The 13,617-nt window shown below is 58.4% G+C and overlaps 1 protein-coding gene across 2 annotated transcripts; it reads left to right on the plus strand.

The window, feature by feature from the left end:
• The first annotated feature begins 131 nt into the window (after positions 1 to 131).
• ST3GAL2 (ST3 beta-galactoside alpha-2,3-sialyltransferase 2) lies at positions 132 to 13,043 on the plus strand. 2 transcript variants are annotated; one of them, XM_048316431.1, is made up of 8 exons: positions 132 to 174; positions 8,022 to 8,291; positions 8,370 to 8,810; positions 8,929 to 9,122; positions 9,349 to 9,528; positions 9,696 to 9,741; positions 9,910 to 10,029; positions 10,313 to 13,043. In XM_048316431.1, the coding sequence occupies exons 3-8, from the start codon at positions 8,478 to 8,480 to the stop codon at positions 10,484 to 10,486; spliced, it is 1,047 nt and encodes a 348-aa protein (XP_048172388.1). In that variant the 5' UTR covers positions 132 to 174; positions 8,022 to 8,291; positions 8,370 to 8,477; the 3' UTR covers positions 10,487 to 13,043. The 2 variants fall into 2 exon arrangements, with proteins under 2 accessions (XP_048172388.1, XP_048172387.1); XM_048316430.1 differs by having other exon boundaries at positions 8,385 to 8,810.
• The last annotated feature ends 574 nt before the right edge of the window (positions 13,044 to 13,617 follow it).

Genomic DNA, 13,617 nt, shown 5'->3' on the forward strand with positions numbered 1-13,617 from the left:
TCTCTTCCTACAAGTCCCACAAGCGCCGCCAGGCGGCCCAGGACTACATCTCCCAGCCTGCCGGGCCCGCTCCCCCCGCCCCGCACGGCGCGGCACGGCTCCGCACGGCGCGGAGGGCGGTGGCGGCGGGGCCCGGGTGAGCCCGGCGGCGGGGCCGTGCCGGAGCTGAGCCAGGTACCGCGGCGGAGAGTGGGCCCGAGGCGGGGGGTGCGGGCACGGCCCGGCTCGGCTCGGGGTGCCGGTCCCGGGGAGGCGGCGGGGGTAGCGGGTTGCGGCGGGGGAGCCCGCCCGGGAGCTGCCCCGGTGCCGCGGGCTGGTGCCGGTGCTGGGAGCTGGCCTCGGGGAGCATCCACGGGGTGCGTTGGGTTCATCCCCGGTGTCGTGGTCCCGGTTGCTGGTCCCGGTGATGAGTGCAGGTCCCGGGGCTGGGTGCAGGTCTCGGGGCTGAGAGCATCCCGCCGGGATGCAATGGGTGCTGAACAGCCCCGGGAGGATATGCTGTCTCCTGTCCGGGGTGCAGGTCCGGGTTCTGGGTGCTGCTCCCGGTGCTGGATGCTGGCTGCCGGGAGCATCCACGCGAGTTGCTTTGGGTTCAGACCCGGGAGGTTGAGCTGGTCCAGAATGCCGGCCCGGGCCCTGAGGTGCTGTCCCCAGGGAGGATGTGCTGGCCCCAGCCACGGGGAGCAGCTCCAGGGTGCTGCCTGGGGAGGATGTGCTCGCCCCGGGGAGCATGCTGGCCCTAGCAGGGGTGTCGGGGCTGGGGCTGATGGAGCTGCTCCCCTCCAGCCGTGTGTCCTGGGATGTTGAGGGCAGAGCCGGGGGACCAGGGTGGGAGGGCTGGCTGCGAGTGGCCCCAGTCCCCACCAGTGCCAGAGTGAGTGTAAGGTCCCTCAGCAGCAGTGTGACACATGGCTGCGTGACACACGGCATCCATTGCATGGGTAGTGGCAGCCAGGATTTCACAAACAGCCTGAGCGTCCCTGGGGACAGGGTAGAAAACTGTGTCACCGAGCAGGGGATGTCCCTTGTCCCTCCTGTGGGGGGGGGGGCACTAACACGGGCATTGGTGTGAGATCTTATCGGTGTGCCTATCCCAGTGTTTCAGGGTGTTTCCCTGGCTGAAGCACGGCTGCCAGGGTGGGATTGATACCGGAGCCCGTATTTCAGGGCCTGGCAATTCAAGGGGTCCTCACACATGCAGGGGGCTCAAGTGCTGCTGGCACAAGGGGAAGGCAAGGTTTTGCTCGGGCTCCAGCTGCAGAGTCAGAGTACTTAGTCCAAAGCTCCCAAATATTTCCCTAGAATGCGGGCTTTTCATCCCAGCAGGAAAATACTGGGGGGAGGATGGCACTCGGGCAGTGTGCAAGCTCGGACTGGAGGAAGGGTCACGTCCCCGCCTGCTGTCTACAATCATAAAACATGGCTGGGGGGAACCAAATCACAACAAACCCCAAAAGTTGCTGAGCCGCCCTCCAGGAAGACATGTGGGCTTCGAGCTGGTGAAGGCAGTTTTGCCCTGCATTATCTCGGGCTCGCCTCTTCCGAGCCCTGAGCAGCCGCCCCGGCCACATCGTGGCCAAGACGGTGAGCACCAGCGGGAAGTTCCTCAGCGCTTCGGGCTTGGTTTTCCTTTTTCTTTTTTCTTTCCCTTGTATCAGAAGCAAAAGTCGCGGCCTCAGCGGGGAGGGTTGGGCTGTGGGGGGGTGCCTTGCCCGCCGCCCTCCCCCGCCCGGCGCGCGCGTGCCCGTCTGTCTGTCTGTCTGTCTGTCCCCATCTGGCAGCGACAGCAGCCCCGCTGCCGGTGGTGTGCGGCAGCTGCCTGTCAAAAGCGCTTCCCTCTCTTCCGAGGAGCTCATGGCGGTTCTTGAGAACGGCGAGGCGCGCTCCGCTCACCGCCCACGCCTCGCCGGCGCCGGAGGCAGGCAGGGAGAGCCGGCAGGGAGAGCCCCGGCAGCCGCATGCTGCGGGAACGCTTGAATTTTCGTGCCCAAACAAGCTCCAAACTGCCGCTTTTTGGGGAAAGGCTCCGGTGGCACTGAGGGTTCGGTGGTTTTGCTGCGGGCTCTCGGCACGCCGGATGCCGCCCAGTTTGGCAGGCCGAGGTCCCGGCAGCTCGATGGCTTTCATCTCCTTCCGTTGCATTTAATTTTTGCACGACTGCAAGCTGCTAATTGCTTTCCAGTGGCTTGGCCGGCTTCAGTGCTTCTTCATGAGCCAGGATTTATCGGAGCCCGCCTGACCCCGCGGGTGTGGGATGTGATGGGATAGGCTGGGAACCTCATCTCCCTGCCCTGCTGGGCTCCGCGCTGGGCTCCAGGGCATCTCTTGGTTTCATGTTGCTCTTTGCCACCGGCGTCTTCCAAAAGCTTTTTTTGGAAAGTGCAAGTGATTTGGGTCCCAACTCCAAGGCAAAGTTCCCAAAGATACCCCCAAAACCGCACATAGATGAGTAGTGAATATATTTTTTAAAATGTTATATATATATGCATGTATGATATATAGATTTTTTTTTTTCTTACGGGCTGGATAGTTCAGTGTTTGAGCTCTAAAATAACACCCTCAACAGCTGCTCTTGGGAAACCAGAACAAGGTGCAATCACTTTGCTCTGGGTATCCCCAGCAAAGGACTTTTGATCTGCAACAGTAATTGGGCTAATTAGGAAGCTGCAAATGCTCCCCCTTCTCCCCAGGTGTCTGAGCGGAGCCCCAGCTAGTGCAGAGAGGAAGTCAGGGGCCCTCACCAGTGGAACTGCTCTAATTTTACATAGAGTGGGAGTTCTTGGCTGTAACTGGGCTGTGCTGAGATTGATGCCCTCCAGCCTGGGGAGCCTTTTGTAACTTCCCTGCAATGAAATCTCATAGGTGTAATTTCCCTAACGAGTTCAACGTCCTCTCAGTGCTGCCCGCAGGTGGAGCAAACCCTGGTGGCTTTTTGGGGCCACCCACAGCATGCACCGAATTTGCAGTTCTCAGCTTGGGTTGTGCCCCGGGGGAAAGAGAGTGGCTGTGGGTACTGCACCCATCAACCAGCCCTCAAAAGCCAAAGGAGAACCTTTGGGTTTCCACCGCCTCGGATCCTCAGCGCTGATGATATCCAGGGAGGAAGACAGGAAAGTGCAGGGGGGCCCCGTGTCCCTGCTCGCCTTCCCCAGGCAGAGGGCCACAAGTGGCAGTGGCACCTCCTGGTGCAGCATCTGCCTGTCCTGCATTCCTGCACATATTTTCCTGGTGAGGCATCAGGCATGAACCTAAAGGGTCCAGGCTGGTAAAACCAGCGGCAGTGATGGAGGGGAAGTGGTTCTTTCCCAGCCGGACGGGGAGGCTCAGGGTGCTGCTGGCAGCTCACTGGATGCTGGTGGTGAAAGCAGAGCAGGAGCCCTGCCCTTCCTACAGAGCATGTTTGCCTGAGGTGTGGCTGCATCTTCACAGGCAGCTGAGGCTGCAGGGAGACTGCTTCAGGGGTGTCTATGGGGTGTCTGTGCAGCTGGCAGGAAGGGGGACAGGGACCAGGCAGACCCTGCTGCCCTCAGTGTGCAGCTGTGGGACGATGAGGCAGAAATGTGGCCTGCAGTGGGGAGCTGGCTCCCCATGGGACCAGATGGCTTTGCACAGGGAACTGCGGCAAGGGTGGGAGAGAGAAGAAGGCAGTGGTGGTGGCAAGCCCCGGACTCTGCCTCCTCTGTTCTGCTGGGTTGGTTGGCCAAACCTGGCTGCTCGGTGGGACTCAGCTGGGTGTGGTGGTGTGTGACCCAGGGTTCAGTGGTACCCAGCTGAGTGGTGCCTGAGCTGGTGGTACTTGAGTTGGTGCAAACTGGAGGGTCTGGGGTGGGTGCTTGGGGTGCAGAGCAGCTGGGCTGGCTCTGCCACTCAGTTCCACAAGCATTCAGGATCAGGGAAGAGAATCCCACTCCCCTCCCTGCCTGTCCTGCCTCAAGGAGGGAGCTGCTTCTTCTGGCACAGGGAGCTGAGCGTGACAAGGCCATGCTGTGAGCATGACCTTGGGCTTATCAACATCCCTGGAGTGAAGGGGCCAGGGTCCCCTTTTCCCCATGGCAGCCTGGGGAGACCCAGAATGGCTGGCAGAGGGTGGGGGAAATGGCACTGGAGAATGCGCAGGGACATCAGCCACACAGGCTGGCACATGGGGCTGGCTGGTCCCAACGGGAGTGTGAGCTTCAGGGATGGGCATCTGCCTTGGCTACTTCTGCCAGTGTGAATTTTGGCGGGGAGAGTGCCCACCCAGCATCGCTCCGTTGAGCAGCACGGGCTCTTTGAGCCAGAGCAGTTCCCTGAGGGTCCCGCTGCAGTTGAGCAAAGGAACTCAGGATGCTCCTGGACCAGTCCCTGCAGGCCCATCCACCCGCAAGGGTGGGAGCATTCCATTCTGTTTTCCCACTGCTGGCACTCCCCTGCACTCCCAGATCCCATAGGAAATGGCCTCAGCATGGCTGGCTCCATCCCAGCACTGCACTGGGGATTTGGCCTCCACTCTCTTTCCTGGCCCTATCCCAGCGCTGAGGGATGAGCCCGAAATAACCCCTCTGGAGGCCAGACAGAAGGAAAGGCTGGAATTGCTGCTGTTGGCAGCCAGGGATGCAAGTAGGGTTTAAAACACGGGAAACCCAATTAACTTGGCTCCACTAGCTGATTGAGCTGGCTGATAAGAATATGATTAATTAAAAGGATGAAGAATAAGTTACCAGGTCCTCACTGCTGTCGGGATGTAGTGATGGCTTAACACATGAAATTGGCTTCTTCTCTTAATACCTGGTGGTTGTATACTGCTGGCCATCAGATCTTCATGGCATCGTCCCCTGGCAGGGACAACCATCCTTGTGCCAACACTGGGTGTGCTCCCTGCTCCCTCTCCCATCCAGCTGCTAGGGAGGAAAAAAGTTCAAGGGGAAAATATAATCCCTCTGGATGGGTGAAGCAGGAAGGACCTTCTTAATTAACTGTGCTTTTCTCACCAAGTGCTGTTTTGGCTTTGGAAGCCCAGTGATGCAGAGGGACAGGGTATCGTCCCCTCCCACGCTGCCCCTGGCAGATTCCCGCTCGCTGTTCCAAGCTAACGCGAGCTGACGGCCCCATGGAGGCAAGCGGCTCCCTGGCACTCTGCCCAGGGGCTGTAACCTCTGGCAGCGCTTGGGCCATGGGCAAAAGGAAATTTGAACAGTTTTATGACTTTCTGTAGTAATCCAGCCCACTGAAGTCACGCCTGAAACAAGGACAGGTCACCACTCACTGTGTCTGCCTGGCATTGAAGGAGGTGGGAGAAGACTCAGATCCATTCCTTCCCTGTCAAAAACACCCAACCCTAATTCTCAGGTTTTCCACCCATGACAGAGATGCCAGTCCAGTCCAAGGGGTCCCCTGTGTGCTTCCCTCTCCTCCACCTGCAGGAGCCATGCACCGCTCTGGCACCCAATCAGTGGTTCGGTCGTGGCAGAAGTGATGTCTCTGCACAGGGATCATGGGATGAGTAGCACCTGGTCACCCAGGGTGGCATTTCCCAAAGACTCCTGGGGGAATTTTCAGCCCATTCATCCCCTAGGAAGAGCAGCAGTCAGTGCAGACAATGCTGCCACTGCTCCTCCACTGCCCTTTTCTCCCTGCCCCTAATAGGGTGACATCCCATGTCCCAGTGATGGCTCCTTCCTTTGCCCACCCTGCCATTTACTGGCATGGAAATCTGTGCCAACAACCTCAGGATATCTTAGAAATGAGCAAACAAAGCCAACGAGACCTAAAGATGCCAAGTGGGGATGTACTCAATGGTGTTCTGTCTGACAGGGAAGGGACAGGCATCCTCCAGGCCCTGGGGCTCTCTGTCACATCGCTCCAGCACTCATCCTGAAATTAAAGATTATATGATTGGAAAAAAGCATCCACCTGTAAAAGCAGCAGAGCAATTTCCCAGGACCTTTTAATAGCCTTGCTTCATTATCTCCTGCAATCAAAGAGAAACTTGTGTTTGATGAGCACATGGTCCTCAGGAGGCAATTTAGGATCCTGGGGATGAATTTGGGAATGAAAGGGTATTTGGTGGCATCACTGAGTTGCCAAGCTTGCTCACCACAGGAGAAATCCTGAAATCCCTTGTTATTTTAAGAAGGAAAAATCAAAATCTACTGCAATAAGCTCCTGCAAGTGGGGTTTTATTTGTGGAGGCGGGTTGGATTAGGATTGGGCAGGGAGGGCATGGATATTGCTGGGGTATGTTTGTATTTGTGGGTGCCCTGTCCCTGCTGGGGGCTGTAAGGACTAGTGCAGATGGAAATAGCTGCCAGCTCCTACTAGGAAAATGATGACTCAAACCAGCCGCTGGGATTTAAGGCTTCTTTTACCGCGCATGAGCTGGGCTGGACGGGGGTTTTCCCCCCCGCTGTGGTCGGGGGCAGCTCCAGGAGGCCCCAGGATGGGGGCCATACAAAATGTGCTCCAGATGATGTCAGGGCTGGGATGCCTCAGGCAGGACGAGGCTGAGCTGGGGAGCCGGAAAGGGATTTTCCCCCTTTCACCAGGAACAAAAATAACACAAGCACGTGATAGCTCATTTCCTTTAGCCTTTAAAAAGCCCCGTGGGATGGTGAGCAGCGGGAGCAGGGGAAGGGGATCAGCCTGTCCTGCTTGGTGGCCCTGCCACATCATAGCTGAAAAAAGCCCTAAAATTGCCTTTTACCTGCGAATCTTTCCAGCGTTTTGCATCGGGGTGGGCTGTTACAGCTTTTCACTGGCTTTATCCCAAACTCCTTAAATGCAAACCCTCTGTTTAACAACCACCCTGCTTTTTCCGCTGGCAGCAGCCCAAGGAACTGGTTGCAGTCACTGCTGGCCATGCGTGTGCCATGTAGGCGTGTTAAAATTCCCCGCCAGAGCCCAGAAAAACACTTGAACTGGGATGTGCCTTCAGTTTTCAGCTCTTTCCTTTAAAGATTGTCCCCACTTGAACAAATATTTGTCAGGGGGTTAATGGTTTGTGCGGGAGGTGTCCATGCCTGGCAGTGCAATGGGCTGGGAGAGACTTAGGGGTCCATGTTCTCTTCCCATCCCAACAAGGAGGTTTTTGGGAGCTTAGCAGTCTGTTCCTGGAAAGCAAGCCAGCGTCTTGCAGAAGATGTTTTTCCTAGGGAAGAAGCATCCTGGTGCCTGCCAGCTCCTAATTAGTGCTGCCGGCCTCGGCATTGGCTTAATTGGGGCCAGGGCTGAGCCGTGGAGGTGATGCCTCTGCAGGGTTTGACCTTGGGGGGCGGTCACCCCCCCCCCAAAAAGGCCTGGAGGGGAGGTCATGTCTCCAACGCCCTGGGATTCTGGATCCTGCCCCAGCTCAGTGACTGGGTTAAAAGGGGATTTTCAACCTTTTTTTTTTAATTTGGCCAAGGAACATGGTCTGGCTTTGGCCCCCACCCCCGACTCGGGGGGCTTGGCCGCTCCTCGCCGGGCGCAGGCGCCAGCACCTCTGCCCTGGCTATTTTTACCCTCCAGGATCACGAGCGAGCAAGTGACCTTCCCCAAGGGACGCGGCCACTCGGGGGGGGACAGTCGCCAGCGTCCGTCCCCGGGGTGCCCGTCAGGCTGCGGAGCGGCTGCTTCCCGGCTGTCTCGGCGGCGGCGGCAGCCGGCGAAGAGGGTTTTGGAGGGGCTGCTTGTGGCTTGATAGAGAAGGAGAATTGAGCCTACAGAATGGAGCCGCTTGTTTGGCTCCGGAGGCGAGTTCATGGCTGAGCCTTTGTCTGGCAGAGACAGGGAGGGCACAGTCCGGGAGCTGCTGGGAGTTCCCCAGGCACGGATAGCGATGCCGGCATCTCAGCTCCCTGCGCACCCTGCGCCTGCTTGTCCCCTTCGGGGACGGCTCGTACCCTGCAGCCCCGTGCCTGGGACGGGCTGGGAGGCATTTTGGGGTGTTCAGTGGGGAATACACTCCCTAGCCCCCAGCACCCTCCTCCTGCTCGGCGCAGCCCCCCAGCTCCGCTGTCTGTATCGCCACCCCTTGACCCGCCGTCCCCTCCTTCCCGCTCCAGGCTGGTGTCGTGGTGGCCGTGTTCCCGAGCCAGCGGCTGAGGGCAGCGTGTCAGCGGATCAGCTAAACCCCGGGGATGATGAGCACCGTCGCAGCTGAGCGCCAGCCGGGGCCGGGACCTGGAGGAGCCGCCGGAGCGCGGTGCCGCGGCTGAGGCCGGTGCGCCGAGCTGTGCCGGACCCCTCCGCAGATGCTCCTTGCCTGGCACGTGGAGCCACCGGGGGCCCTCGCCGCGGCCGGACAACGCGGATGGAAAGCTGCAGCCCAGCAGGTAAGAGCCCGGTGCGGTGGGTCGTGGGAGGCTCTACATCCCCCTCCCCACACCGCCGCCTCAGGGAGTTAGTTACAGCTCTCGTTCCCGCAGGGAGCCTCGCTGGCCGGCTGACGCCCTCCCGCGCCCTATGCCCGCGCCCTGTGCCGGAGCGGGCGCCGTCCCCGGCTCAGCCACCCGCCGACCATGAAGTGCTCGTTGCGCTTCTGCTTCCTCTCGACCGCCTTCCTGCTCGTCTTTGTCATGTCCCTCCTCTTCACCTACTCGCACCACAGCATCGCCTACCTGGACCCCGGCGGGCTGGGAGGCATCCACCGGGTGAAGCTGGTGCCCGGCTATGCCGGGATGCAGCGGCTCAGCAAGGGGGGGCCGTACCCCCGGGGCTGCGCCTGCCGCCGCTGCCCGGCCGAGGAGCCCGGGGCCACCGACTGGTTTGATAGGCGCTATGACGGCACCGTGTCCCCAGTGTGGACCAAGGAGAACATGGACCTACCGCCCGACGTCCAGAGGTGGTGGATGGTGAGCGAAGGGGCGGGAATGCCATGGTGTGCTCTGGCACGGGAGGCACAGATTTCTCCTCCACCATCAAGGAGAGGGCGCTGTCTGATTCCCCGCGCCCTCCTTCCCCTTCTTGCAGATGCTGCAGCCCCAGTTCAAGTCCCACAACACCCACGAGGTCCTGAGCAAGCTCTTCCAGATCGTACCGGGCGAGGATCCCTACCGCTTCCGTGACCCACGCCGCTGCCGCCGCTGTGCCGTGGTTGGCAACTCAGGCAACCTACGCGGCTCCGGTTACGGGCCGGAAATCGACGGTCACGACTTTGTGATGCGGTGAGGGCCAGAGAGCACTGCCGGGGACCTGCCCGCCTGGGCAGTACAGAGACATGGGGTGATGCTGGCACCACCGGCTATTGGGATGAATGGGAGTGAGTCCAGACCTCCCCTGGGTGGGAAACTGCTGCTTGGCAGCATTCAGCAGCTCGTGGTGATCACCCATGTCATCTGCAAAGCACAGGGCATTGGGAGGGTGGTGTCATCGTCCCTGCTCTCTCCCCAGGATGAACCAGGCCCCCACAGTGGGCTTTGAGGGCGATGTGGGTGGTCGGACCACACACCACTTCATGTACCCGGAGAGTGCCAAGAACCTGCCCGCCAACGTCAGCTTCGTGCTCGTGCCCTTCAAAACCCTGGACCTGCTCTGGATCGCCAGTGCCCTCTCCACCGGCCAGATCAGGTTGTAAGTACTCAGTGGGCACTGGTGGCTCACCTAGCTCAAGGACAGCTCCCCTGGGAGCAGTGGGGATTCATTGGTTCTTCCCTCCCAGAGCCCCCTTTGGCAACTCAAACTGGAGCTGGGGGCATGGGACCCCCAAGAACTCACCTGCCTCTCCGCTCTTTTCCCAGCACATACGCACCTGTGAAGGCTTTTCTGCGTGTGGACAAAGAAAAGGTATGTGGGGCTCATCCTTACCCCTGCAACAAGCACCTGTATGGCCATGGCCCCTGTCACCTCATCATTTCCCAGGGTTCCCAGTGCTCCTTCACAGGAGCTTCCTTTTCATGATGCCAAAGGGATCATTGCTGGGGCTCCTGCACTAACCCCAGTCTGTCCTCCCAGGTGCAGATCTACAATCCTGCCTTCTTCAAGTACATCCACGACCGCTGGACGGAGCACCACGGGCGCTACCCCTCCACCGGCATGCTGGTGCTCTTCTTCGCCCTCCACGTCTGTGATGAGGTAGGTTATGGCTCCTTCAGCTCATGGCTTGCATGGAAAGGCTTTGCTGGGATCCTGAACCTTACAGGGTTAAGTAAGGAAGTGGATTCTTGGGGTCAAACTGCAGCAGTCACTTACTCTGATTGCCTGACACCACAGTGATGGGCACAGCCTTGAGAGGTGGGAAGGCTGTGCAGAGGGATGGGCACCTTCAAAAGTCCCCCCAGCAATGCAGGGGGTGCTGAGACAAGGGTGCCCCAGCCTGGTGGGGGGTTCTGGCTCACTCCCTCCCTTGCTACTGCAGGTGAACGTCTTTGGGTTCGGTGCTGACAGCCGGGGGAACTGGCACCACTACTGGGAGAACAACCGCTATGCCGGGGAGTTCAGGAAGACAGGGGTGCACGATGCCGACTTTGAGGCACACATCATCGACATGCTGGCCAAAACCAGCAAGATCGAGGTTTACCGGGGAAACTGAGGGCTGAGCCTCTGGCTCCCTGCTCCAGCAGGTCCTGCTGCCTGCAGGGGCAGAGGGTGAGGGTCTCCCTGGTTGCCTCAAGCGACGAGCACCAGATGGGCAGCGCAGGTCTGCGTTGCTGACAGAGCCACCCCAGTGGTATTTGGTGCCTCCAGCAGCCAATCAGGTTCAGAGCTAAAGGAGACTTTTTGCTTTTTTAAAATTATTATTATTATTATTAAGAAACCCAGCTGAGAAAGGATTTATAAACACAATCAGCGACTGACCAGGCGGCGGGGGCAGCCGCCTTGCATCTCTCTACAGTCAAACCAAATGCTGCTCTTTTTAAAACAAGACAACCCCCCTGCCCTGAAGCCACGTGACTTTGGGGAACCCCTCGAGCATCGTGTCTGGGCCGAGGGGGCTGAGGGAGCTGTGGCAGCTGCGCAGCCTCACCAGTGGAACCAGCTGCTTCCTTTTTCCTTTATTTTAGTATTTTTCTTTCACCCACCTGGGGCAGCCGATGCCGTCGTTTCTCCAGGGAAGGCTCCTGGCAAGAGGCAGGTCCCAGTGCATGGATCCATGGTGGGGAACCAGAAGCTTCGGGAAGCTGGCCATTGCTGATGCTCTGCTGCAGGCTGGCAACTGCTGGCACAGCTGTGCAGGGAGACGAAGAGGAACCCCAGCTTTGGGGCCCAGGATCCCTGCTCTTCTACCTGAGGATGGGGAAGGGTAGGACAGATTTCAGGAGTGACTGTACAGGAGGGCAGCTAAGAAACCTGCAGGAGCTGTAGCCTGGTCCCTCTGGCTAAGCTCTGTGAGCAGTTGCAGGATGCTCAAGGGGTTGTGGGACACAGCAGAGTCAAGGAGACAGGATTTCCTTTGCTTTCAGGCTGGGAAAAAACAGATCAGAGATGAGTGGGTGAGTGAACTGTGCTTTTGCTTTTGTGTTGTTCTAAACAGCTCTGGTGAGAAGCTGAAATCCCAAAGTCTTTGCTCCTTTTGCCAGGGGTGGCGCTTGGTTTACACCAGTCTGGTACAGCCGATGCCCTCAGGGTCTCCAGGGCTTCCCAGGCTGGACAGGCAGCCTATGACATGGGATGGGGAGATGCTGAAGGAAACTGTCTCCCCAGAGGTGTCATTAAAACCACTTTCTTTGGGTCAATCAGGTGGGTGTGGGTTTTTTTAGGAGATGCTGGAAAGCTCAAGAAAAAGGCAGCCATCAAAAAGGTCCGCCAGAGAGGGACCCTCTGCCTGCAGGGGCTGTGGGGCAGTGCCCATCTGGAGAAGCTCTACCCGTGCTGCCTGGTTGCAATAGTTAATTTGAAGAACAATCACTGTAGGGTTTTTTGGGCTTGGAGATTTTTTTACCCTTTTGTATCTGGCTTTTCTGTAGCAGCCTCTTACCTGTTTCTCCACTTTGGTTTTGTCATTTTTCAGGGTTTTCTTTTATTTTTTTGAGGTTTCTCTGCAATCGTGAAACACGAGGGTGTGGGTTGGTCATCTGGAGCAGGCAAGTCAGCAGCCCCTGGGCTGGGGAAATTCAGCTTTTCTGTCCACAGGGATTTAAACTCCTGAGTTTTGTGGTAGGTTTTAGCCTGTAGAAGTGGAGCCTCCCTGATGCAGGCAGCCCCAGGACACAGGCTGCTGCAAGCCCTGCTCTCCACTTTCCTGGGTGGTTTTTGTTGAGTTTTTTTGGTGGGTTTTTTGTTTGTTTGTTTGTTTTTTTTTTAATGGGGAAGAAAAATAAAAACCATGAGCAACAATGAGTGCCTTGACCATCTCCCATCAGCAACGCCAGGCTGTGTGCGCTCTGGTGGCAGGGACGTGGCCGATGTATCTGGCAGTTGTACCCACTTCCTTCCTCACACCAGGCTGGATCTTAGCTGGGGAGTGCTGCTGAGAGAGAGAGACACATCCAGGGCACTGTACTGGTGGCTAGAAAGGCCAAATCCAGTGTGATGAGGCTGGACCAGCTCCTGTTGCAGCTGAGCAGGGCCAGGCCTGACAACTGCAGGGTGAGCGGAGACGCTGGGTACCAAACCCGGGTACCGAACCCTCCGGCAGCACAGTGCTGGTATCCAGTGTCGGGCACGCTCGCAGCTCCTGGCTGCCCTGACAGTATTTTTTTTTTGGCTAACTTCCTTCCCCTACCCCCCCTTTTTTCTGTTGTTTTAATTATTATTATATTATTATTTTTTATTTAAGCTGTCCCACTAGGACTTGCGACCACTTGTGTCTCCCTGGCAAGGCGGCCGCAGGCAGGCGCGTGCTGCACGGCCGGCGCACCACTGTACTGTACATAGAGGAGGTGTAGGCACAGGCTACGGGCAGGAGGCAGGCAGGGAAGAGGTGCCTGGGCTGGCCCACCTGGCAGAGGTTGTCTGCATCACACAGTACCTGATCCGAGCACCCATCGCCCCCTGCCCCACCGGGAGAGGGAGAGACCAGTGCTCTGACCTAGGGCTAGGAGCAGGCGGGCAGCTCAGCCCGTAGCCTCTGTGTACATGGGTACTTCTGCACACAACTGTCTTAAAACAACTGTTTTTTTTAAAGTCAATAAAAATCATGCATCAAATCTGCTTGGTGATTTTCTTCTGATAGCCCTGCCTGCTGTGCCTTTGCCTGCACCCAAACCTGGGCATCAGTGGGGTCAGGAGAGGAGGGGAAGGGAATGAGAGTATTGTGGGGCCCAGACGATGCTCTGCTCTCCCTCCCCTCCCCTCCCCTCCCCTCCCGGCCCAGACACCAGCCTGCAGCTGTGGTTAAGATCCCCTCACTGGGGCAGGAGATGAGCCTGGCCCCACACTAGCCTGGCTGCCCAGCAGCAGAACCCCAGCACAACCCCTCCAGCCAGAGCCCAACAGTTGGTGATTCCACTGCTCACCCAGACCCCACATCTATGTCCCAGCCCCCCTGGACCCTAAAACAGAGGCTCTGGTCCCACGCAGCCCATGTTCCTGAGCCCCACCACAGCAGAGGGAATGACATGGAAGAGCTGTTGAAGGACGCAATTTTGAATGTGGATGCAGGCAGAGGCAGGGAAGGGACTTACCCAGAGTGACACAGCAGGTCCAGAGCTCGCTCCAGCTCCCAGGGCTGGACCCTTCAACGAGCCTTGTGTCCCTGCAGGATCCCACCCAAACAACCAG

Source organism: Corvus hawaiiensis, chromosome 12 (genome assembly GCF_020740725.1).
Source record: "Corvus hawaiiensis isolate bCorHaw1 chromosome 12, bCorHaw1.pri.cur, whole genome shotgun sequence".
Classification (NCBI taxonomy): domain Eukaryota; kingdom Metazoa; phylum Chordata; class Aves; order Passeriformes; family Corvidae; genus Corvus; species Corvus hawaiiensis.

What these genes read in the sequence shown, in the direction of transcription:
- ST3GAL2 (XM_048316431.1), top strand. Translation starts at nt 8,478, where the DNA reads ATGAAGTGCTCGTTGCGCTTCTGCTTCCTCTCGACCGCCTTCCTGCTC. An exon ending in ACGTCCAGAGGTGGTGGATG is followed by an intron (nt 8,811 to 8,928) that starts GTGAGCGAAGGG and finishes CCCTTCTTGCAG; the next exon opens with ATGCTGCAGCCCCAGTTCAA. An exon ending in CCCTCCACGTCTGTGATGAG is followed by an intron (nt 10,030 to 10,312) that starts GTAGGTTATGGC and finishes TTGCTACTGCAG; the next exon opens with GTGAACGTCTTTGGGTTCGG.